At 39.2% G+C, this 27,366-nt stretch overlaps 1 protein-coding gene across 5 annotated transcripts in view; it reads left to right on the top strand.

Annotated features, from left to right (window-relative positions):
- TAMM41 (TAM41 mitochondrial translocator assembly and maintenance homolog) overlaps positions 1 to 27,366 on the top strand; it is a 66,940-nt gene that overhangs the window by 7,357 nt on the left and 32,217 nt on the right. For all 5 annotated transcript variants that reach the window (XM_036267486.1, XM_036267484.1, XM_036267482.1 and 2 more), the window contains exons 4-5: positions 7,211 to 7,361; positions 24,111 to 24,256. In XM_036267486.1, the coding sequence (XP_036123379.1) occupies positions 7,211 to 7,361; positions 24,111 to 24,256 (297 nt within the window). The remainder of the gene's footprint in view (positions 1 to 7,210; positions 7,362 to 24,110; positions 24,257 to 27,366) is intronic.

The following is a 27,366-nucleotide window of genomic DNA, read 5'->3' as shown; positions in this document are numbered from 1 at the left end:
ACTGAGAGGTCCCGGTTTGATTCCTGGTCGGGGCACATGCCCGGGGTACAGGCTCAGTCCCCAGTGGGAGGCAAGCAGGAGGCAGTCAATCGATGTTTCTCTCTGACTTCGATATTTCTATCTCTCTCTCCCTCCCCCCCCTCTAAAAAAATCAATGAAAATATATTTTTAAAAAATTTAACTGTGTGCCCTGGCTGGTCAGTGTGCCTCAGTGGTTAGAGTGTCATCCCAAGCACCTGAAAGGTCATGGATTCATTTCCCCATCAAGAGCAGGTACCTGGGTTGCAGGTTCAATCCCCCACCCCAGTCACATTCGTGAAGCAATCAGTCAATGTGTGTCTCTCACATCAGTGTTTCTCTCTCTCTCTCTCTCTCTCTCTCTCTCTCTCTCTCTCTTCTTCCTTCTCCCTACACCCCTCCCCCTTGCCCTTTTTCCCCTCCCTTTCATTCTCTCTAAAAATCAATGGAAACAGTCTAGCCGGTGTGGCTCAGTGGTTGAGTGTCAACTCATGCACCAAGAGGTTGCCGGTTCGATTCCCAGTCAGGACACATGCCCATGTTGTGGGCCCAATCCCCAGTGGGGGACATGTAGGAGGCCGCCAGTCGATGTTCTCTCTCATCGATGTTTCTATTTCTCTCTCTCCCTCTCTTTTCCTCTCTCTCTAAAATATCAATAAAGAGAAAAAATAATAAAATAAAAATTAATGGAAAATATCCTTGGGTAAGGATTAATTTTTTAAAAAGTTAATGGTATATGTGGAATTGTGCACCTGAAACATATAATTTTGTTAACCAGTGTCACCCCAATAAATTCAATAAAAAGAAAAATAGCCCTGGCCAGTTTGGTTCAGTGGTTAGAGCATCGGCCCACGGACCAGAGAGTGCCAGGTTCGGTTCCCGCTCAGGGCATGTACCTCGGTTGTGGTTCGTCCCCGCCCCTGGTTGTGATCATGTGGGTGGCAACCAGTTGATGTGTCTTTGTCACATTGATGTGTTTCTCTCTTCTCCCCCTCTCTCCTCCCGCTCTACCTGAAGATAAATACAAAAATGTCCTCGGGTGAGGATAAATTAAAAAAAAAAAAAATTCCATATAGAGAAAGACATTTAATGATGTAGCTCATTAAAATGTCTGGAAACACTTTATAAGAGCAATAGTTACATGACTATATCCATATGTAAAGATTTGTCAGGCTGTACTTGTTGGATTTGTATACTTTACTGTGTGTCATTTTTACTTCAGTAAAAACTTTTTTTTTTAATCTTCACCCGAGGACATTTTTGTATTTATCTTCAGATAGAGCGGGAGGGAGAGAGGGGGAGAAGAGAGAGAGAGAAACATCGATGTGAGAGAGACACATCAATGTGAGAAAGACACATTGACTGGTTGCCACCCACATGACCCCAACTGGGGCTGGGGACAAATTGCAACTGAGGTACATGCCTTTAGTGGGAACTGAACCCGGGGACTCTCTGGTCTGCAGGCTGATGCTCTAACTGCTGAGCCAAACTGGCCAGGGCTAAAACATTATTTTTAAAGTTCAGAAACAATCGGCTTACCAAAATAATTTTATATCTATTTAGATGAATTTCTCATTTCTAGGCTGGATAACTAGTAAAACTGATAATTAAGCAAATAAATGTAATTGAAAATTTATAAATATTAATTTTCTTTCCAAATTTTTTGTTTACAAAATATGTATCTTGACAGGAAGAATAATTAATGTGAAATGAGAGGCTTTGGGTCTTTTTTTTTTTTAATCTTTTTATTGATTTTTTTTAGAAAGAGAGGAAGGAAAAGAGAGATAGAAACATTGATGTGAGAGAGATAAACAACGACCGGCCTCCTATACTCCCCGTATTGGGAATCTAGCCCACAACCTGGGCATGTGCCCTGATGGGGAATTGAACTGGGACCTCTCAGTCCGTGGGATGATGCTCAGTCCACTGAGCCACGCTAACCAGGCGCTTTGGATCTTATTTATTCATGCCACTTGTTAACTATTTATGTGAACTTGGACAATTTATTTTACCTTTCTGAACCTCCAGTAATTTATAGAATGGCGACAACAATATTTGCCCCACCTACTTCAAGAAGGTGTTGAAAAGTGGAAGCAGAATGGTAATACTGAAAAGGAAACAGATGTTTAAGAATCAGACAGATCTGTGGTTTGAGTTCCAGCTCTGACACTCTCAGCTATGTGACCCTGTACCAGTGATTGATCTCCTTGAGCTTTGAAACATTGTCATCTGTGGATAAAGCTGAGAACACTGACCCCAAAGACATTTGAGAAATGCCTGGCACTTAGTAGACACTCAGGAAATGATCTTTCACTTTCCTTTGTCCTTGCCCCTCTCAGAGTTAAAATGAGATGCTGAATGTGAAAATGTTGTTATTTCCTATCTTGTGTTTTCTGCTTGGAATATTTTAATTTTTCTTTTTCTTTTTTTTTTCTCCTCACCTGAGGACATTTTTCAATTTTTTGTTCAGGTAGAGTGGGAGGGAAAGAGAGGAACAGAGAGAGAGAAACATCGACGTGAAAGGCACACATCGAGTGGCTGTCACCCACACGACCAACCAGGGCCAGGGACAAACGGCAACTGAGTATGTGCCCTTAGCGTAACTGAACCCGGGTCTCTCTGGACCGCAGGCCTACGCTCTAACCGCTAAGCCAAACCGGCCAGGGCTAATTTTTCTTTTAATAGACAGAACACTGAAAACACCATGAAATCTCAGAATATAAGCACTGGGAATGACCTCAGATTTTATTTAAATGTCATATATCCTGATAAAGTAAAAACAGCAATTCAAGACAAATAGCAGCTCCATTTATATCATGCAAAATGCCATTTCTCAGCTAACTTAGAAGAAAATGTTACTGATAATAGTGACTGTCCCTCAGGCTTATTAAAGCTTCTAGTGGAAGAAAATGAAGATCTCTTTTAAAGTCATTTGGAAGTGTTGAACCTAACACATGATAAAAAAAAAAAATCATAAATGGGTGAATTAACTCTTCCACTCACTCCTGCCTTTAGTTTCCCTCTCTAGTGGAAATCACTGTTAACCATTCTCAAGATAACTGTCTTTAAACAAACAATTTTTACCTCTAGGTGGCAGCAAATATTAATCAAATGAACAAATCTGATGGAAAGAAAGCATTGGTAGCATTTTAATAAAAAGAATGGATGAATGTCCTAGGAAAGAATTGTGAGAATATGAGTGTGAATTCTTTGTTTTTATGTGTTTTAAAAGAAGGAGTTACATTAAATTACATTGTCTAAAGCTCTAAAATTACCTTGTATATTACAACTAGAATAGAATTTCTTAATCACTAGCAATTTAAGTGTTTAAAATATACAGAAGGTATGGGAACTCTCTGTACTTTCCATTCAATTTTGCTGTGAATTTAAACTGCTCTAAAAAGTAAAATTTATTAAGAAAAAAAAAAAAAAAGAAATATAAAGGAATGCCTTGCTTTAAAGATGGACATTTCTGGAAAAAGTTGTATGAAAGTTAAATTTACATTATACTTTACCATTAACTTAATTCATAATTGAGATAACCCATTTTTATTTTTAATGCAGCCTTAAGTTTCTGAGTCATTTACCAAGTCATTTTCCAAGTAAAGGACAATGAAATTTAAAATATTTAATAGAACCTTGTGGCTAACCTTTTTTTTTTAAAGTCAAATGAACTCTAAAGTAATAGTAATAGTCATCTCCCTAATTTATTTAACATAAATATAGAGTTTTGGATTATATATTTAGCATATAGATAATTTGGCTTGAATTTTTAAAGCCTTCACATAGACATACAGTGGTATTTTGCCACCTGTTAAGAGGATTTTAATGTATTTTTATGTATTTGTTGCAATATATTTTCTTTGCTAATAATATAGCTTTTTAAAAATAACAGCTTCATTGAGATATAATTAACATACCATACAATGCAACCATTTAAAGTGTACAATTCAATGGTTTTTAGTATATTCACAATTTTGCATCCATCATCATATTGTAACTATTGATTTACTTTTTGTGGATAGAAAAATCCCAGTAGTATAAAAATTCCCTGACTGGAGATGGAAAACCTGGCTTAGTAGCCTTGGCTCTGCCCAGCTATAAGCAAATCTTTGGGCCTTTAGCCTTTGAAATGCAAAGATTGAGCCATTCATTTACTTATTTAAAAGGCAACCAAGTTTCTTCTCTGTGTATGCCAAAGGAATTTTTTTAAAAAACACACCACACTCTTTATCTTGGAAGAGTTTGTAGTCCAATAGGTAATTAATAAGGGTTCATCCACCTCGAATATTCAGTGTTTCTTTTTGGTCCTCAGGCAGTGACCATTTAGAAAAATTAGCCTTTCTGGCCATTTGGAATGGAAAACTTCCATGGGAAGGGTCACTTGGTTAGGTATTTGAACACTAGATAGGGCTGTGTTCTTTGTGACTATAACTTCACTGTTTGCAATTCAAGTACTGTCTCCATGTGACTGTATTATAGAGGAGACCACATGTGACTTTCCCTTTTTTCTATCTTGAAAGGTACTCACAAATCTCTCAAAAGTTGGGCTTTTGAAAGTCCCTTCAAATGTTGCCCCTTCCTCTCTACAGTCAAGATTTTCTCCTTGGCAGTAGCGCTAATGCTATCTATGCGGTTCAGATCGGGGCATTTCCAGTAAGATACAAACAGCTATTCACAAATCTGAGGGCTTTCTTTTTTTCCCAGGCCTCTCTGGCAGTGTCCCAAGAGTTCACTGGCTTTTCACTCTGAACCAACAAATAACTGTTACTGAGACAAGTTCCTAGTTCACCTTACACTGGAGAACCAGATCAGCATAGTAGCAGTCTTCTGAATTGACATTTTTTTCCCTTTGAGTAAGAATGCTTTTATTTATACTCAACTTTAGATAGCAGACTGTTTATATATATATATAAAACCTAAGTAGAACAACCTTCTTAGAGAATAAGTGGTTTCATGTTAAATAAGATTTCCTCAGACTTACTCTTTTCTTTGCAGCTTAGATTTGTTAGCATCTCAAAATAACATCGGTTTTCATGGAATTTCTGTAAAAGCTACCAAAAAAGAGAAGGTGAAGAATTATTGAGCAGGACCTGGTGAATGAGAAAGAAGAATAAGATTTGGAAGTGGGGCTTCACAGAGTTTTGGAAAGAGCTCTGAATGAATCAGGGAACTAGATCCTCATTCATTGTGCCACTATTTCTCATGAAAAAATCTTTTAATCCTCTGGGCCTCAGTTTCCCCATGAGTAAGATGAGGTTACCTTCCTACATCCATGATGCTGTATGGAATACAAAGTTTGGAAAAGTTAATCAAGAAATAAACATAGGAGTTATTAATAGGGCCTTAACATTTGTTTTAATCATCTTTAAAAGAAAAGAAGTTAACCAGAGCAGATTCCTTGCTGAATGCATGAGAATAATTCAAAATATTTAGAGCTGGATTTGCCAGGCATAAGGGTGTTACCCTGATTTTGCCATCAACTCATTATGCGACCTTGGGCAAGTCCTGCTATTGGGCTGCTCCTTGGTTTTACTTTCTGTAGATGATTACAATAATACTAATCTCACCCAAGTGCCGAAAGGCTTAATTAAGGGCTATTAAGTCATTGTAATAACAAGGATGGAGGTGTTAGTATTGAGTAAAGTGGCTTACCTAATATATGAGAGGTTTTTATTGTATTGCTTTTTATAATTAATTTTTAAAAATAAACTATACTTTGAGATATACATCAGTCTGTTTCCTTGCTGTCTAATAAAATTTTAACTTGGAGTTTCTTATATATATGTGTCTTTTATGTACCATTTTAATTTTGTCAGAAATTATCTATTTGACAAAAGGTAACTTAAACCCTATCTTCTAGAATAGAAGGAAAAATTGGTGCCATCACTAAATGGTTTAGAGATGGTGGATACATTTGAGATATGTGGAATTCTTATTAGGGACTTCTAGACCCTTTCCTTATTTAGAAAATCAGAAGGAGCATGATGGTTTTTAAAAATCATGGCAGGAGTGTAAATTGGCACAACTACTCCAAAGAGCAATTTGGCAATATTATTTCTAAGTATATACCTTAGAGCAGTGGTTCTCAAATGTGGACCCTAGACCAGCAGCACTAACATTACCTGGGAACTTGTTAGAAATGTACATTTTCAGGCCTCTTCCAGGCTGAATGAATCTAACTTGGGAGGATGGTCCCAAGTGTGTTTTAACAAGTCCTTTAGATGATTTTGATACTTGCTAAAGGCAAGAACCTCTTGCCCAGAGAAACTCTTGCAGTATGCACCAAGAAACACATAAGGAAGCTCACTTCAGCTAAGGGTTCATGTGTAATATCTCATTTAATCTTCCCAACAACTTATGAGCTTGATTCTGTTACCCCATTTTACTGGTAAGGAATTTTACTCATAGTCACAGTGCTAGTGAGAGAGAGAGCTGGGACTTAATCACATTATCTTAACTTCACTGCAGTCTTTAAAACCTAGACTCTTAGAACAGACTAGAGCAATTTATATTTTCATGAATTTGGGAGAAATCAAAGACAGCAGCTACTGCTGTGTATTCAGGAGAAAAATTTGTTTTATTGATTAAGGCATTCATTAGTACATTAAGCACTTTATTATCTCATTCAATCTTTGTAACAGTTCTTTGGTGCGTGTCTGTAATCCCCATTTTATAGATGAGAAATTACGTAATTTGCCCGAATTCACACAGCTAATAAATACCAGGTCTTGAGCCCATACCTATACCTAAAACTCATGCTCTTTCTATGGTAGCTAATTTTCTTTCCTTTTTCCTCAGAATAGAGCATGAACTATTCAGGTTATGTATGGATAACAGTTGAGTTCTAAATAAAGTAAAATTTTGCCTTTGTCTACCATAAAATTAGGTGAAGAACAATGAGATTATAAAATAAATATTAAATTTCCCAAAGGACATTTATTCCATTTCTACTGACTTCTTTTCGAAACCCATTTAAGAGACATTTTTTTCCCCTGTATCATTATTTCTCTGATTTTTATTACAAAATGAGATTCTAGGATTGCTTAGTAGGATAATAATTATTTTGTGTCAACTGGCCTAATATTCCAAGATCTTCAGAGCTAAGTTTGGGACATTGTAATGTTTAAACCCCTTAACTTGAGCAATACTCTTCTGGAAGTTTTCTTCTGAATGTTCTGCTTATTTTCAGGTGAAAATCATAGCAATGAATGAGAATATTGCTCTTAGGTCAGCCCTAGATAAAAATCTGAAGAGTGCTGTGACCGCTGCTTTCCTCATGCTTCCTGAAAGCTTTTCTGAAGAAGACCTCTTTATAGAGATTGCCGGACTCTCCTATTCAGGTTAGTACGTTTGGTGCCCGTATTTTCTGCAAGATGGTTGTTTGAAGACCGTGCAAACACCCCACTCCTTACTCCACACTGGAGCTGCAGCAACCTTCGTTCCAAATCCCGTTACTCCTTGTGTAGGTTAATGCAAAAACCCAGTGAGTTGTCTCCTTGCCTCCAAAGCCTTTTACTTGACACATCTGTATATAAATTACCCCAGGGTAATCTTTTTGTTGTTGTTAATTTCAAACTTACAGGAAAGTTTCAATAATAGTACAGAAATCCTGTATACCTTCTCCCCAAATTTGCCAATTTTAACGATTCACCACATTTGTTTTACCATTCTCTCTGTTTCAGTGGGTTTCAAACTTTAGTGTACAGTCCCCAAGAGGGCTTGTTAAAATAGACTACTGGGCCCACTCCCAGATAGCCGATTTTAGTAGGTCTAGGGTGAGGCCCAAGAATTTGTGGAATTTTTTTGTGTGCATGTGTGTTTTTGTTGTTTTATTAATCCACACCCGAGGATATTTTTTTTCCATTGATTTTTTTTTTTTTTTTTTTATCCTCACCAGAGGACATTTTTCCATTTTTTGTTCAGATAGAGCAGGAGGGAGAGAGAGGAAGAGAGAGAGAGAGAAACATCGATGTGAAGGGACACATCGAATGGCTGCCACCTGCACGACCAACCAGGGCTGGGGACAAACTGCAACCGAGGTACGTGCCCTTAGCGGGAACCGAACCCAGGTCTCTCTGTACCACAGGCCGACGCTCCAACCGCTGAGCCAAACCGGCCAGGGCTCCATTGATTTTTAGAGAGAGTGGAAGGTAGCGGGAATGAGAGAAACATTCATGTGAGAGAGACACATTGATTGGTTGCCTCTTGCATGCGCCTGACCAGGGACAGGGATGGAACCTGCAACCCAAATACATGCCCTTGACCGGGAATCAAACGCACTACCCTTCAGTCCATGGGCCAACCCTCTAACCACTGAGTCACACTGGCCAGGGTAAGAATTTGTCTTTCTAGCCAGTTCCTGAGTAATGCTAATGCTCCTTCAGGGATCCCACTTTGAGACTATTGCTCTGTCTGTATATGTAAATACACTGTATTATGTATTTTTTTCTCAATTATTTGAGAGTAGATCACATAGCATGTTTCCTTTAGGCCAAATACTTCAATGTGTGTTTCCAAAGAACAAGGACATCCTCTTACATAACCACAGTTCAGTTTTCAAACTCAGGAAATGTAACACTGATTCAGTACTTTTATCAAATTGATGATCCATATTCCAAGTGTTGTCAGTTGTCCCAGTAATCTCCTTTATAGTATTTTTTCTCCTCCAGTACATGATCCAGTCAAGGATCATATACTGTATTGTGATGTCATGTCTCTTTTATGTTTTAATCTGGAATACTTCCCCAGCCTTTCTTTGTTTTATATGACAGGCACATTTTTGAAGTCTGCACACCAGTAATGTTTGTTCCCTGATAATCAGTGTTTCTCACTTTTAAACAATATATGGGGAGACAGTTGAAAATCATGCAAATATCCTGCTTCTTATCAAACTTTCCCTCCTATGTTGAGCATCCATTGATGATTCTTGCTCAAACCCATCTTTTTACTATGATGGTCACAGAGAGGTAATTTTCAACTCCACATTAAGGAAAAGGTTTTCCTTCTCCCCATTTATTTATTTAGCTAAATAATAGCTTTTTCTGTTTCCCCTTAACCAGTTGTGTCCCTCAGAGATGTCGGGGTTCTTCAGAGGGCAGGGGAAAGCTGGGGGAGGGAGCCCGGGCCCTCGCCCTCCGTGACCAGAGAAGTGCCACACTGGTCTGCTTGATGTGTTAAGGAGCTGTGTAGAATTTCATTTACAAAAAGTCATCTTCTACTTAAGATATAGTTTGAAAACCACTATCTTAAGTAAATATCCTCTTTTCCAACTTTTAAGTATGAGTCAAAAAACTATGCTCAAAATATTGCGAAAGCCGTTTGTTCATTTTCTGAATCCCTGTACAGATAAGATTGCATGGAAATGTAATGCTGAAAGAGTCCTTAAAGTTCTTGTTCTTCAGTGTTTTTTCCAAAATGACCACAGCTATCACTGCAACACTGGGAGAGAGGAAGTGAAATAACCTTGGTCTTTGGTGGCTTCCAGCTTAACGTGCAGCATTCCTGTTGTTCAACAAAAGGTGAGGGAGGGGCAAAGAGTGGTGTGTTCTACCTGGATGAAAGGGAAAGGGGGTCATGCAGTTAGGGTAATTCCCTTACCTTGCTCCCTGTGAGAAAGGTGAACCAGAAGCCTTTTATCGATTTTGTGGAAGAAAACGCAGGGCCGTTCTTTACTTTGCCCTCACCACAACCACTCTTCTATTTTTTCCTGTGTCATCAACATCAGAGTAGTGTTAGGCAGCTTCTAGGAGTTTTTTATAAATTCTGAACATTGACTAAAGAAATTTATCAAACGAGGACATCTGGTCAAGATGTCAATGTAGGTAAACATGGTACTCACCTCCTCCCACAACCACATCAAAGTTACAGCTAAACTACAGAACAACCATCATTCAGAACTGCCTGAACTCAAGCTGAATGGAAGTCCTACAAGTACGGAATTAAAGAAGAAGACACATTGAGACTGATAGGAAGGATGGAGGCGAGAATGGGCTGGTCCTACACACACGTGTGGCGGATAAAAATCAGGAGGGTTACCTCAGCTGTGAAGGTCCTCCATGAGGAGCGAGGGGTCCCCGTCTCACACCATGCCCCAGCTCAGGGTTCCAATACCAGGAAGAGAAGTCTTCAATTTCTGGCTGTAAAAACCAGTGGGTATTGAGACAGGGAGGTTGAGGCTGCTGGAGTCCCAGTAGTTCCTTTTAAAGGGCCCGTGCACGGACTTACTCGGACCCACTCTGTCCAGGCTCCAGCGCTGGGGAGGCAGCTTGTAAGGCACCAGAGACATAGGAAAGAACTGAGTTGTGTGGCACTGAGGCAAGAGCTGGAGGGGCAGCTTTCTCTTGGACAGATGTGCTGTCAGAGGCCATTGTTCCTTTGGTAATCCCTTCCCTGGGATGGCAGATGGCCACAGTATCTGGGACTCTAGCAACCTAGTTCATACTGTTTGCCCCACCCAGCTTTTGGGCCCACCTAAGCTATTTCCAGTGGCTTTTCCATAGGATTGGCCTGTGTTGGATCCTGCTTGAGATCTTTCTAAATTCTCAAACAAACAGCATCTGGCCTCGATGAGCCTAATATCTCTCGCTAAGTGGCCCCAGGCCTATTACTAGAAGTAGCCAGCCTTGGTTCACAGCTTGGCTTTGCCTGAGTACCTCCAAGCCCAGCACAAGAAGCAACTATCTGCAGATCACTTTGTAGCTTATGCCTGGTGGCCCAGGTAGAACACAGGCAGTGGCTGACCTTGTTCCAGAACCGGCACACCCAGTGGACAACTTCAGACCACATTGAAGCACCACCACCCAACCACCTCCACAAGTGACACACTCAAGGAATGGACCCAGTGGGTTCCAGAGCTCTGCTGAAGTAAGTCTTGCTCTGTGTGGTGGGCCCCTACACATCTGATTTTCCAAGGTAATCAGAGGTCAATGGGCAGTGGGTACAGCCAGTCTTTACAGCTGATCGGCCTGAGTAAATCCCTCCCATTGATGTGCCAATGGCAATCAAGACTCAATTACAACAGAAAGGTGTACAGTTCACACTAGGGGTGCACCTTGAGGTCCCAGCTGAGGTGATCAGGGAGACTGTGCCACTGGACCCTACAAGACACCTACTACAATAGGCCACCCTATGAAACCTAGGAGACATAATAATTCTACCTAATACATAGAAACAAACATAGGGAAGCAGCCAAAATGAGGAGACAAAGAAACATGTCCCAAATGAAAGAACAGAACAAAACTGCAGGAAAAGAACTGAACAAAATGGAGATAAGCAATCTAACAGATGCTGAGTTCAAAACACTGGTTATAAGGATGCTCAAGGAGCTTAGTGAGAACTTCAGGGAAGTTCATGAGAACTTCTAGGAACTTAGTGAAAACATCAACAACTTAATAAAGGACCAGCTAGAAATGAAGGATGCACTAACTGAAATAAAGAATAATTTACAGGGAATCAATAGTAGAGGAGGTGAAGCCAAGAAGCAGACCATCGATTTGGAATATAAAGAAGCAAAAAACACTCAATGAGAACAGCAAAAAGAAAAAAGAATCCAAGAAAATGAGGATAGTGTATTTGAAGAAATAATGACAGAAAATTTCCCTAACTTGGTGAAGAAAAAAGACATAAGTCCAGGAAGCACAGAGTCCTAAACAAGATGAACCCAAAGAGGCCCACACCAAGACACATCATAACCAAAATGCAAAGAAAGAGTCTTAAAAGGAGCAAGAGAAAAGCAGTTAGTCACCTACAAGGGAGCTCCCATAAGACAGCTGATTTCTCAGAAGAAACTTTGCAGGCCAGAAGGGAGTGGCAAAAAATATTCAAAGTGATGAAGAGCAAGGACATACAACCAAGATTACGCTATCATGCAAAGCTGTCATTTAGAATTGATGGACATATACAGAGTTTACGAGATAAGAAAAAGCTAAAGGAGTTCATCACCACCAAACCAAGTATTATATGAGATGCTGAAGAGTCTTAGATCAAAAATATGAACAATAAAATGGCAATAAATACATATCTATCAACAATTGAATCTACAAACCATATGAATAAGCAGAACAGAGACTGACTCATAGATACAAAGAACTTTTTGTTGGTTGCCAGATGGGAGGGGGGTTGGGGAAATGGGTGAAAAAGATAAAGGGATTAAGAAGTACAAATTGGTTGTTAGACTGACAAACCTCAAAGGGAAGTGAGGGGTTGGGGGGAGACATATGCATAACCAGTGTACACAGACAATGGTGTTGGGAAGCAAGAGAGGGGTGGGAGCGGGGAGGAGGGAGTCAATAGGGACAAAAGTGGGGGACATCTATAATATATTCAACAATAAAGATAAGTATAGAAGAAAATAAAAGTTTATTAAATGATATAACTGCTTTCCCCTATTAGCAGACTTCAAGTTAGCATTCAGGCTGCTATCAGTTTTTACCTGATTTTTGCTTTGCCTCCTGGAAGAATCATATTTTGTACTCCTGGTTTCTCCTGTGCTATGAGACGTATCCAAGTAGTTCAGTAAGTACTTTCTGACTCATAACAGTATTATCCTCTGTTTTGTTTCTTTTATAATATTCATTAAGAGCCCTGGCCGGTTTTGCTGAGCAGTTAGAGTGTCGGTCTGCAGACCAAAGAGTTATGGGTTCGATTCCCGTCAAGGACACGTACCTCGGTTGTGGTTTGTCCCTGGTCCTGGTTGGGTCGTGCAGGAGGCAACTAGTCGATGTGTCTCTCTCACATCAATATTTCTCTCTCTCTTTCTCTGCCTCCCTCCCTCCCACTCTATCTGAAGATAAATGGAAAAATATCCTTGGGTGAGGATTTAAAAAAAAAGTTTGCCTGGCTGGTGTGGCTCAGTGGTAGACCGTTGATCCATGCACCAAGAGGTTGCCTATTTGATTCCCTGTCAGGGCACATGCCCAGGTTGTGGGCCAAATCCCCAGTGTGGGGCATGCAGGAGGCAGCCAATTGATGTTCTTCCTCATCAATGTTTCTCTCTCTCTCTCTCTCTCTCTCTCTCTCTCTCTCTCTCTCTCTCTCTCTCTCTCCTTCTCCCTTTCTGTCTCTATAAAATCAACAAAGGAAAAAGAAATTTATAATACTCATTAAGATCTGTATAGCAATACCGTAACAGACACAGAGAAGTAGGTAGGTGGGTAGGTAGATAGATGATTTATTCCACCATTGAATCCTCACATGATAGCCCTATTTGTTTAACAAATATTTATCCTTACATGTGCCACATACTGTGCTAGGCCCTAGGTATACTGTAGTGAGCATGACAAATGAAATATTTCATGGAGTTTATGTTCTTTTAGGGAGAGACAGACAATAAAGAAGCAATAAGTAATTTCAGATAATGGTTAAATGCTATGAAGAGAAGAAAATAAATCGGATAAGGGCAGGGCCTTTGACAGTGGTGATATCTAAGCTGAGATCTAAATATTGATAAAGAGCAGCCCTGGTGCTGGGAGAAAGGCAATCAGAGAAAGGGCCTTGCTTCCCAAGAGCCAGGTTTCGAATCTTGGTGTGTGACTCCAGCTGTCTCAGCCTCCAGTCACTCCCATTTCTCATCTAGTTTCTTGTTTTCTTGCCATAATATTATTTATTGCTTCACCCAGATTTGGATCTGAGAATTTGGCCAAGTATCCTACATTACTCATTTTAGTGAGGTTGGCTTCCTACTGCAAAACTTAGGACACAATACTTGGCAAATCCTCTCCAGAGGGAACTGGTTACAACTCTCTGCAGTCCCTCGCTTATGAATGAGACATTTTCCAAAAAGTCTTTTATAAGCTAGTTGTTTAGAACTGGGAACATACTTCCCCCATTGAAACAACGTTATATATGATGGTTGTTCCTAAGCCAGGACACAGTTTCACTAATGGTTACCTAGTCTATAATATGCTGGAATTAGACTAGCATTGTGAGGATGGGGAAGAATCTAGGCCCTGTAAGTAGATATCTTTCATATGTACGAGACTTGCCCCAGGTGATGTGTTGAAAGGCAAGCTTTTCCTCCTGCCCTTCCTAGGCTTCTGAGAACCCAGTATCCTTGAACATACCAGATTCTATCCTTTTGGCAAACCTCCCAAGCCCTCCGAATATTCCAAACTTTAAGTTACCTACCAATCCATTGCATTTACAACTTTGACATTTATTTTTCACCTCTTTCCAGTTTAAAGAATATGTTGTCCCTAACTTGTGAAGTTCAACATTTCTCCCTGGAAGGGGTGGAGTGGTGGGGTGGGGGTAACAGAAAAAAACAGTGTTTCTCCATGTTATTGGACAAGTTCCTGCCAGTAATTACTGGCAGAGGCAAGATCTGTCAGTATTATTAGTTGTAATAATAGCCCTTACATTTAACATAGAACTTAAGGATCACTTTGACTGCCCTGGGGTCAGTATTTATGACATTATTGTTGTAAAGATGGTGAGAAAGGAGTAGGTGGAAGATGAGAGGCAGCAAAATTGGAGAGGAGAAAGCTTTCTAACCCTTCAGTTATTCTTAGAAGTCAGCATTTAAGTAAATAGAAAGGGAAAACCAAATAAGTTCACCTTGAACTTTCTTATGGAAATACAAACTATTAAAATGACTAATTTTATGTAATGATCCTGTTTTAACATTTTTCAAGTGAGTCAGCATTTCATACCTTATACAGAATTGAAGATAAAATTTTTGCTCTAAGGAAATTCACGTTAATCAACATATGCAGTCATAGTAAGTCAGTGGTAGACTTAAAAAATAACACGTGAAAAGGGAAAGGGGATGTATGAAAGGACACGGCTTGTGTAGGGAAGAAGGAGTAGATTGATGTGACCAAAATTCAAGGCTTATGACAGGAGTAAATAGTGTTTATTATTTTGTGTCAGGAATGACTCTCAATACTTTTGATCTAGTAAATAGTTTAATCTTCACTTTGGTTTGGGAGCTGTACTATTGCCACATTTCACAGAAAATTGAGGCCCAAATCTGTCTAAGGTCAGTTATCTGGTAAGTTAGTAGCTTTTGGAGCTGAAATTTTAGCCCATTTCTTAACCATTTAACTTTACTGCCTCTCTGGTATTTTGGGGAAGAGGTTAGACCCAGGCCAAGTTGGGCAGGGCATGGAATACAAAATGGAAAAGAAAAAAAAAGGAATTTGACAAGCTGTGCACAACTAGGAGCCATAGAAATTTTCAGGCATTGAAATGAACAGATCATTTTGCCAGCACTGTGAAGGAGAGAGAGAAACAAAAAACAGGGAAAAGTTTATTCATTCAGCAAATAATTACAAGAGTCTCCTTCGCCAAGCACTGTTCTGAGCTCTGGAGATAAAGGAAGTAGACAAGGCAGGCATGATCCCTGCCTTCTTGGAGCTTTCATTCCAGATGAAAAGTCAGACAGTGAACAGTGGCAGCACTAGGTTAGAGGAAGAAGGTGAATGTAGCCTCAAGGAAGCCCTCTCGAGGAGGTGACGTTTGCACTGAGCACCAACAGATGAGGACTTGTGAGGAGAGCCCAGATGAGAGCTGCAGGCAGAGGAGCCTGCTGGGAGTACAGTTAGGACAGTGTCCGTGTTCGGTCCTCAGCCTCTGGAACAGTGTGGCACATAGTAGGCACACTGTACATATTTGTTGGATGGACAGGGAGACCATTGATTCTGAATCATGATGAGGGCTTGACTTAGAGCAGTGCCTCAGTGACGTGAGCAACTTTACCTGAAAATAATCAACATAAAACCCTTAACTATGTAAATTAAGCATCCTGCCCTGGTCAGTGTTGTTCAGTGGTTAGAGTATTGGTCTGCAAACCAAAGGGTCACGGTTTTAATTCCCAGTCAAGGACACATACCTGGGTTGCAGGTTCAGTCCCTGGTCAGTGTGTGTGCAGGAGGCAACCAATCAATGTCTCTCTCTTCCCATCCCCTGCTCCCTTTCACTCTCTCTAAAAAATATCAATGGAAAAAATATCCTTGGGTGAGGATTAACAAAAAAAATTAAACATCCTATTTTGTATCTTGCTTTTTTAAAACATAATATTAATTCGTGGAAGTCAGCCTTAGTGAAATGTGTAAAGCTGGGCCTCAGGGATCAGATGCCTGACTTCAAATCTTAGCTATTACCTTAATTAACTTCATCTTTGGGCAAGTTTCTTATTTTCTTATGACTCAGTTTCTTCATCTCTAAAGAAGGTTTGTTTATTTAATGTTTTTATTGATAATTTTAGAGAGAGAGAAAGGGAGAAGGAGAGAGAGAGAGAGAGAAACATCAACATTGTTTGGCCACCTCCTGCACATCCTCCACAGGGATCGAGCCTGAAACCCGGGTGTGTGCCCTGACAGAGAATCCAGCCAGCGACCTCTTGGTGCATGTGTAAGTGCTCAACCGCTGAGCCACACCAGCCGGGCTAAAGAAGGTTTTTATAGAGATTAAATTAAATCACATAAAGTGCTTGACACGTAGTAAATGCTCAATAATTGTTAGCCATTATTATTTGCTTGTATTTACACAGCTGCTTGATATAATAGACAACAGAAAGGTAAGTACTGCATTCAGACATGAGTGTGAATACTAGCTTTGTATAGGTGCTCGAACCTTTCTGAGTTCCAGTTTTCTTATTTGTAAAATGGAGCCCTGGCTGGTTTGGCTAAGCGGTTGGAGTGTCAGCCTGCAGTCCAGAGAGACCCAGGTTCAGTTCCCGCTAAGGGCACATACCTCGGTTGCAGTTTGTCCCTGGCCCTGGTTGGGTCGTGCGGGTGGCAGCCACTCGGTGTGTCCCTTTCACATCAATGTTTCTCTCTCTCTCTCTTCCGCTCACTCCCTCCCACTCTATCTGAACAAAAAATGGAGAAAAGTGTCCTCGGGTGAGGATAAAAAAAGGAGATAACTATGTCATAAAAAGGTTTTCAATAGATAATGTATATAAAAGCCCCCAGCCTTCATACCTCATTGATAGTTGGTGCTCAGAAAATGATTGCTATTATTATTTACTATTATCATGTATTATTGCTGGCTACATAGGTTTTCCCAGGTTGAGACACCATATTTTGCTTATTCAGTAGTTGATGGACTCTCAGATTGGCTCCATTTATCATTGTTTTATTAATGACACTGGTTTGAATCACTTTGGACAAATTACTTTGGTAGCAGAAGGGGGCATGGTGGGGCACTGACTTCCTTGGACATTTTCTCCGAAGTGGAATTATGTATTTATAAGAATTACAAAACTTTTTAAATGTTGATAAACAATGTCTTTAAAAATTAGCAGAATACTGAGGTCAGGTGGATTCATTTGGCCCTTTTAGTCCTTAGGAATGAAAAACACCTTCAAGCACTCTTGCATAAGAGAGAGAATGGGTTTCTTTCAATACCAAATTGTCTGAACACAGGCTCAGTACTTCTAGGAATAAGACAAAGCAGTGAAGAAGTTTAATTGCCAGTTGAGTGATTCTTGGAGAAAAAAATTAGAAATGGGTGCCAGCACTCTAAAGTGTGAGTAAACATCCCCAGTTCTGGATGCTGGTAAAAGTCAGTAAAGAAACATTTTTTCTGGAGTGAGAGCTATTAAGATTTATTCCATGATAATCACACTATCTGAAACCTTGCAAACAGTGTCATTTGATGACTTGCATATTGGGGATTGGGGATTTCAGTAATTTGGGAGCATATTTCTCTGTTCTTGGCAAGCTTGAGCTTTTGCTGAAGCCTCAGTTGGAACTCTTTGCACTAGTCACTTGCTAATTTCTAAGAATGCAGCACTCCTGAAAGGATATTAATTGTCAATAATATCTAAATTTTATGGATTACTTACTGTTTGTCAGGTATTGTTATTTTTTAACTTTTAAAATTTTATTTTCAATTACAAGTAACATTTAATATTATTTTATATTAACTTCAAGTGTACAGCATTGTGTTACACAATTAAATAATTTACAAAGTGATCCTCCTGATAATTCTAGTGCCCACCTGTCCGGTATTGTTCTAAGTGTTTTACATGTATTAACTCATTTAATTCTTTTTTTTAAATTTGTTTACTGTCATTTGATCATTTATATGCTTAGTCCTATTTGTCTCTGTTTTCTCACACCATATGGACTATGTTTTCTCTGCTGTTTCCCCTCTAGATCTGACTTTATCCCAACAATACTTAACATTTACATGAAAAAAATTGCACACACACTCCAATACCATTTTCCAGCAAGAATCAGTTGTATCTACTGGCTGATCTCTTATGTAGGGCTGCTGAATGAGTCTGCCTCCTCCCTCACCCAAGGTTTGGTCAATATAATCTGAGACTTAATTTTTTTTTTTTTTGTGGTACGTGCCCCTAGCGGGAACCGAACCCAAGACTCTCTAGTCTGCAGGCTGATGCTCAACCGCTGAGCCAAACCGGCCAGGGCTGAGACTTAATTTTTTTAACATCACGTTCATTCTCTTTGAGGAGTAATTCTGGATGCCAGCATTGTTTTTAACCACATATACATTAGAATTTATTTATATTAAACAAGTATGGGTGCCCATGGCTTTTTCTTTTATACTGCATTTAATTCTTGAAATTTACATTTGAGGATACTGGAGCCCAGAGAAGTTAAGTAGCTTATCCTAGAACCCTCACTCCTAACCCTTCACTATTACACAAAGGCTCTGTTATGGTGGGTCATTACTGGTTTATACCTGGGACACTCTTCTCCCGAGGACCCATGTGGCTTGCCCTCCACCCCCTGTCATCTTTTTCGGCTTGTTTTCATCATATCATTTTCCTGAAATACTGTTTATTTTTATTTGTTTGCCTTTGGTTTGTGTTCCACCACTGTATAGAGAGGACAGAAATTTTTGTCTTGTTTTGCTCACTCTATTCTGGTGTTTACTAGGGGCTCAGTAAATAATGAATGAATGAATGGTTGTGATGCTGGTTTCTTCCTGAACCAGTATCATAAAACTGCTTTCTCCCCATCCCTCCCCACACCCATCCAATTTGTGTTCTGTAAAGTGCGTAAAAGGAAAAGTGATTCAAAGTTACATCACTAAGTATATCAGCTATTTATTCTTATCTCATTCTCTTCCACATGTGAGTTAGTCTTCTGAGGCCATGGAGATACTTTTAAGAATGCATTTCGAATTGTGTGTTATACTGCCTTCTAGAAATTAAAATTTTGTGCTGTAAATGATACCATCAAGAAAGTGAAAAGGCAACCAACAAAATAGGATAAAAGATTTACAAATCACATATGTGATGGCAAGGGACTAGTATCCAGAGTATATATACTCTGGATAATTCTTAGACTTCAGTAAAAAGACAAATAACCCAGTATGGAAATAGGCAAAGGATTAAATAGACATGTGCCCGGCTGGTGTGTCTCAATGGTTGAGCATCAACCCATGTACCAGGAAGTCACCAGTTTGATTCCCAGTCGGGACACATGCCTGGGTTGTGGGCCTGATCCCCAGTGGGGGCATGTGAGGGGCACCTGATTGATATTCTCTCTCATCAATGTCTCTATCTCCCTCCCTCTCCCTTCCTCTCTCTCTAAAATCAATAAAGAAAAAAAATTTTTAATGTATTTGAAAAGAGTATACAAATAGCAAATAAGCACATGAAAAGGTGCTCAACATCATTAGTCATTAGGAAAATGTCAATCAAAACCATAGAGATCCCACTTCACACCCACTACAATGGCTATAATAAAAAAGACAGACAAGAACAAGTATTGATGAGGATGAGAAGAAATTGAAAACTTCATACATTGCTGGTAGGATTATAAAAGGGTACATCTGCTTTGGAAAAACAGTTTGTCAACTCCTTAAAATATTAAACAGAGTTACCATATGAGCCAGCAATTCTATTCCTGGTTACCTATCCAATAGAAATGAGAACATATATCCACACAAAAACTTGTACACAAATGTTCATAATAACTAGTCTAAAAGTGGAAACAACCCAAATGTCATCAACTGAGGAATGGATAAATAAAATGTGGTACCTCTATCCAATGGAATATTATTTAGCCATAAACAGGAATAAGTACCAATGCATGAACTTTGAAAACATGCTAAGTCATAAAAGACCATATATTGTACAATTTCATTTATATAAAATATCCAGAATCAGCAAATCTGTAGAAACAAAAAGTAGATTATCATTGCTTAGGGCTGGCGGTGGAAGGGTAGAGAGAGATGGAAAGTGACTACTAATGGATACAGCATTTCTTTTAGGGAGGCCAAAATTTCCTAAAATTAGGTGGTTGCATAACTGTAAATATACTAAAAAACATTGAATTATATACTTTACCTGGGTGAATTATATGGTATGTAAATTATATCCCAAAAAAAGCTGTTAAAAATGAATAATATTTTGCCATATCAATCTCCAGTTGGGGCTGCTGTTCTTAAATACTACCACCTAAGAAATACCTCACTTCTGTAACCTGCACTGAAGATCTGTTGTCATGTCTGTTGCTGCCTTAGGTAAGGCATATATCTTTATATCTCCAATGCCTAGCAAACTTAGTAGCCACCCAAATATTTCTTGAACTGAAATGACAACAGTATTGCAGATAGTTTAAGAGAGAAAACATTAACCAGTCATTATTTTCAAAGACTTGGCCTCCTCTACTATTTACAAAGCATTGTCAAATACATTACCTCATTTAAATCTAAAAGCAACCTTGTGAAATTAGTATGATTGTTACAGCCATTTTACAGAGAAGGAAACTAACTCAGAAAAGTTAATCTCCAGATTTACATTGCCAGACATGAAAGCCAGGCCCTTTCCACTATACTTCACAGCCCCTCACATCCCTACATTCATAATAAGGTCCCTGATCACTGATGGCAGGCCACTACAGATGGTTTACAGCCTCTGAGTTTGTCTCATTTCAGAGTCAAAGAGAAATTATCCTTTTGGTTACCCATTTTATTAGATTGGCTTGCACAGTCAAGAGTTAAACCCATCAGTAGAGGCATAAAATAGAAGTCAACAATCAGTTTTTCTCAGTTTCTGTGTTTTGTCGCAAACATTTCTGGAGGTTAGAAAAATTGATTCTTATGATCAGATGCTGATTCATACTGTGCCTGTGATTTTATTTATTTTGTTCTGAAGAAATGGGTAATAAGCCTATTTGCTTGCTGTTCCCTGTGGCTAAGCTAGTTCTGCAGCACAGCAGTTGCAGAAATTCAGTTCAGCAGATATTTACTGACTTGCTTTTAATGTACCAGGCAGTTTGAAAGGAGCTGGGGAGATCTCTGTCCTTATTCTCAGAGGGTCCATAGTATTTTCCAGGTTCTTTAATTATGGTATGCAATCATTCTTTTGGGAGGATGTGGATTAGTTTGCTTTTATATTTTGGTAAAATATAGTCCCTCTCTCAGAAAGTTGCTATCTAAAGTATAAGAATTTTTTGTTGGTTGAAGGTACAGAAAGAAAAGAAATGACACAAATGTTTAGAACTCAACTGTGATACAAACTGATCTTTCACTTCAGAGCCAGCCATGTTGGATTCAGAGTTTGATGGCATTTCATCCCCTCACAGATCAATAGAATCCATTTATAGACTCTAAATAAAAGCATGAGGATTTACACAATTGAAATTCAGCTTCCTCTCCGCTCACATTTGCCAAGTCATCACATTTCTGCATCTTGTGAATTTATTTTAAAATGCTAGAAGTAATATGCCAACATTACAGAAGTGATGCTCAATAGAGGAAAAAAGCAGAGTAAAACTAGTCACCTCAAATGTCACTACCCTGATCCTGAAAGGCAGCTGGATCTTGCACCTCAATCTCCTCATCTGTAAAATTGGAAATAATTTGACTAAACGAGATAGCAAATGTAAAGCACACACACCCACAAAAGCCCACAATAAATGTGAATCTCATTAGAACAAAAATAGCCATTTTTATATAATCCCTTTGTCTTGTTTTTCCTGGGTTTTTTTTTTTTTTTTTACAAAGTTGTTGTCTTGTATTTTTGTATCCTGTTTTCTTATGTGCTCATTTTCCATCTTGCTCTTTGTGATTACTATAATTTTTAATAGTTGTAAACTGCTTTGTGGTAAGGTAAAGGTGTACTATCATAGCATCTCCATCCCCCTGTTGGACATGTCCGTTGCTTCCAGTGCTTCAATATTATAAATAGTGCTTTGGTGAACAGTTGTATGTATGTAGTATATTCACTTAGCTCCTGGGAAATCTTAGGCAGTTCACTTCATCTCTGTGTCTTTGTTGCCTTGGTGCTAGATGGGGTTATACCAGTATCTACCTGAGAGGATAGTTGTGTGGGTTAAGTGAGGTAATTCAGCAAAGCACTTGGAACAGTGCCTGGCCTCTGTTTGGGTTTATTTCTTTCGGCTTGTTCTCCAAAGGTGGGGTTTTAGCAGTTTATTATGTCAACAGTAGTCATCCCAGGTTTTAACTATTTCCCTTTAAAATAACAGTTAAAAAACAGTTCTTCCATATTTGAGCAGCTTGTTATGACCAGAATTCACTTCTGCTCATTGCTCTGAAGAGTTAGACCTCATGTCACAAAGGTTGGGTTTCAGAGACTATTTGTAAGTTTTCTTGAGTTTTCAATCCCCAGCTGCTTTCCACCAAATTGTAGCATAAGTTGGTCTTAAAAACCAGGCATATTTTATTTCATACTGAGGTACATACTATGGGTATCCTTTCATTTTTTTATAAGACAGACCAACAGTTTGCATTAGGAATATCTGTTGTGGCACGTAACTATTTTGATTATTCCTCCCTGTCCGTCCCCCTCCCCCCAAAATCGACAAGGGTAATCATTTGTTCTGGTTTGCCCAGTTTGTACTTGTCCTGGGTGGAATTATTCATAGTGCCCCCTTCACCCTCAAAAGTGACCTCATTTGGATGATAAATTGTCACCTTGTCCCAAGGATTCCTCCACAGCTGGTACAATGTCTGCCTGCACTTGTTACCTCATTGCTCCCCTAGACAACTTTCTGTCTGTCCAACAAAGGTTTCAGCCATGTTGCTTTCACCAAACTTCACCTAGGAGGTCCTCATATGTGCTCAGTCTTGAATTAACGTCAGCCTAATAGGCATTCATGCAAGTTTTCCCATTTTATCACCTTCCCCCCCCCCCATATCTTGATGATAATTATCAGTGGCATAGGCAGGACAGGGCACTTTACATTTGTTTCAAACGTTGCTTTGTCCTTCAGAATTATTTATTTTGCAGCTTAATTCATTCCACGGGTAAATATGCCATTTCTCATTTTTTTTCCACTTAAAATTTAAAAAATTAGCCCTGGCTGAATGGCTCAGTTGGTTGGAGCGACATTCCATGCACCAAAGTGTTGTGGGTTTGATTCCCAGTCAGGGCACATATCTAGGTCCCCTGTTAGGGCTTATACAGGAGGCAATTAACCAATGTTTCTCACATTGATGTTTCTCTCTCTCTCTCTCCCCCCTCTCTCTCTTCCTCTCCCTCTCCTTCCCTTCCTATCTCTCTAAAATTAATAAAAATGTATCCTCGGGTGAGCATTAAATATATATATTTAAAAAATAAAATTTTCAAAATTATATCTGCTTTCAATCTCATCTTAAATGTAAACAAGATTCTAGGACTTTTAACACTACTGCTCTTGCCCTTATCAGATATAATAAGGTGTTCATATTCCTAAAGCACCTCAAAAGCCCTCATGCAAGCACAGCAAACAGGTCCAAGCTGAGTGGGCAGTAACAAGGACATGTCTGAGGTGGTTCACACAACCCTCATCTCCGTGCTTGGTCACAGGCAGAGTTTTGTTCACAGGCAGAGTTTTGTTCACAAGGTGAAAATTTGTAAGTACAGAAGCTTCTGTCTTGGAAAAACAAAAACAAATCAGCTTCTCAATGATGATTACCTTTTGTACTTAGGTAACTATATTTTAACTGTCATAAAGGACTTTATGATTTGAAAGACTTTCTTTCCCCCCAAACAAGTGCTTGCATTCCTTGGGCAATGTGTTCACAGTTTTAAGGAGGAAAATGAAATGTTTTGAATGAGGGATGCTGCCAACTTGAACTAGTGCAGGACCAAAGTGGGACTGTGGTCCATGGGTCAGTATGTGGATTATCAATGGAAAATGTGTTTTTCCTTTTGTTTTAACCAGGCGACTTTCGGATGGTGGTTGGAGAAAATAAGACAAAAGTGTTGAATATTGTAAAGCCCAACATAGCCCACTTTCGTGAGCTGTATGGCAACATACTACAGGAGAATCCACAAGTGGTGTATAAAATCCAACAAGGCAGACTGGAGGTAACTGTGGAAAATAACTTATACCATTTCTAAGGAAAGATCTATTTTAAGGGGGAAAAGAAAGTAAGAGTTAGAACAGTATAACTAGTGTGATGACATATTTTTAAAAGTAAATTTTATATATAAACATGTTCTGTATATTTGGAATAATGAGGGGAGAAAAAAGGTAACAAAAGAGACTGATAATAAGAGACCACCTTTGGAGAAGGGAACCAGGGCTGACTTGGAAGCTCTGCTTGCCTTCACCATATATATCTCTTTTACCATTTGAAATTCTTACTATGCATATTAATTGTCAATCAAAAACAAGTGAAAATAAACTCTCAGATTACCTTCTTTCTGTCCCCAATCTCATTTGCCTCCCCAGAGGTAACCTTTCTGATAGTTTGACATTTATTCTTCCAGATTTTTTTAATGCATTTTTGTAGATATTTGTACCTGTAAAGGTGTGAACGGTTTGTTCATTTTTTGTTTGATTGGTTTGGTTTTACATAAATGGACTCATGCGTATTATCCTGAAGCTTGTTTTTATGCCCCATTCGTTATATTATGTCTTAGAACTCTTCTTTTGATACATTAAATGAAACTTTCTTTCAAGGTATTTTTAAAGTAATATTAAGTATTTAAAAATTAATATTAAAGAACTTTTCCTTTGAGAAAAATAATTTAGTATTAGATTTTTTTAAACTATAGAAACCTTGGTGCTTTGTTTTGTTTTTTAGGATAAAGGACATTGTATTTTACCTTTTTTTTTTTAATCCTCACCTGAGGATATTTTTCTGTTTATCTTCAGACAGAATGGGAAGGAGAGAGAGGAAGAAAGGAGAGAGAGATAAACATCGATGTTAGAGGGACATATCGATTGGTTGCCTCCCACACGACCCTGACCAGGTCCGGGAACAACCACAACCGAGGTACGTGCCCTTGGCCGGAATCGAACCCGTGACTCATTGGTCCATGGACTGATGCTCTTCCGCTGAGCCAAACCGGCCAGCGCTGTATTTTAACTTTTTATGTTCTTCTTCCAAATAATAGGATCAAGTAATATTATATTGAATAAAAAATTAATGGAATTTTTATAACTGAAAGGGAATTTTTTAAAATAAGAATTATTTTAAACATAAGGAAAGGCCCTGGCTGGTTTGGCTCAGCGGTTAGAGTGTCGGCCTGCGGTCCAGAGAGACTGGGTTTGGTTCCCACTAAGGGCACGTACCTTGGTTGCAGTTTGTCCCCAGCCCTGGTTGGGTCATGCGGGTGGCAACCACTCAATGTGTCCCTTTCACATCGATGTTTCTCTCTCTCTCTCTCTCTCCACTCTATCTCAACAAAATATTGAAAAATGTCCTCGGGTGAGGATAAAAGAAATAAAAATAAAAACAATAAACATAAGGAAAGAATAGAATACATATCATGAAATGCCCAGAATATCCACTACACTGAGCAAACTTTTCCATGTTTGCTTCAGATTGAGGATTTTTTTTTTTGTTTTTTATGTTTGTTTGTTTGTTTGTTTGTTTTATCCTCACCCGAGGATATTTTTCCATTTTTTGTACAGATAGAGTGGGAGGGAGAGAGAGGAAGGGAGAGAGAGAGAGAAACATCGACGTGAAGGGACACATCGAGTGGCTGCCACCCGCACGACCAACCAGGGCCGGGGACAAACTGCAACCGAAGTATGTGCCCTTAGCGGGAACCAAACCCGGGTCTCTCCGGACTGCAGGCCGTCACTCTAACCGCTGAGCCAAACTGGCCAGGGCGATTTTTTTGTTTTTAATTGGCACTTTTCTCAAAATAATACATGTACATGGTTTAAAAAACAAATAGTACCTCAAGGTTTATAACGAAAAGTTAGAGTTCCCTGCTATGTTTCTTCCTACATCTCAGTGCTACTCCCTAGAGGTAGCTGCTCTCATCTCATTAGCTGATTCTTTTTTTTTTTTTTTTTTTATTGTCACCCAAGGACTTTTTTTTTTTTTTTTTCATTTATCTTGAGCTAGAGTGGGAGGGAGAGAGGGAGGAAGAGAGAGAAAGAAATATCGATGCGAGAGAGACACATCGAGTGGTTGCCACCCACACAACCCCAACCAGGGCCGGGGACAAACTACAAGCCAGGTATGCACCCTTAGCGGGAACCGAACCCAGGCTTCTCCAGTCTGCGGGACGACGCTCTAACCACTGACCAAAACCGGCCAGGGCTCATTCGCTGATTCTTCTGATGTCTACTTCTGTATTTCTAAATAATGATTTGACTGTCATTTCTTGACTTTTAAAAAAATTTTGTACTGCCCTGGCCAGTTTGTCTCAGCGGTTGAGCGTCAGCCTGCGGACCAGAGAGTCCCGGGTTCAGTTTCCGCTAGGGGCACATACCACCAAAAAAAAAAAAAAAAATTTGTACTTTATTTTTGTCATCACCTGTGACAGATGAAGATATTCTACTGTATGCCACCCTCATCAACACACACAGGCACACACTTTCTCACCTCTCTTCCTCTTGCTCCACATATAGCTATTTCATGATTTTTGGTTACATTAATATTCAATATTGAATTTATTATGACAACTTACTGCTGAGATAGTACTATGAAATTTTCTTTCCTGTACAACTTGGGTTTTTTTTTTGGAATTAATAATTGTCTCATTTTTTTTACTTGCTGGATTTTATTCATGCCCGTCACTAGTTCATCCTCATATTCGTACAATTCTGTAAAACTTCTCCTGTTATAGATGAACTTATTGGGAATTTTCTGTTTCTTGTTTTTCTTGGGGACATTTTCATGGAACCTTGTATCCCCCCTTTTTTTCTGAGGCTTTGCTAACTATTTTCCTTTTTGTTTTTGTTAATCCTCACCCGAAGATATTTTTCTATTGATTTTTAGATAAAGTGTTGGAAGAGAGGGGTGGGGGGAGAGAGAGAGACATTGATTTGCTGCCTCCTGCATGGCCCTGACCAGGGTTGAGGATCAAACCTGCAACCCAGATACATGCCCTTGACCAGGAATTGAACCTTTGACCCTTCAGTTCATGGGCCAACACTGTAACTGTTGAGCCAAACCAGCCAGAGCATCCTGGAACTTCTTTTCATTATCATCTTGAGAAATTTTTGCTTCTCC

Source organism: Molossus molossus, unplaced genomic scaffold (assembly GCF_014108415.1).
Source record: "Molossus molossus isolate mMolMol1 unplaced genomic scaffold, mMolMol1.p scaffold_m16_p_18, whole genome shotgun sequence".
Lineage (NCBI taxonomy): Eukaryota > Metazoa > Chordata > Mammalia > Chiroptera > Molossidae > Molossus > Molossus molossus.
The sequence above is the reverse complement of the archived record's forward strand: the minus strand, read 5'-3'. Positions and strand labels throughout refer to the sequence as shown.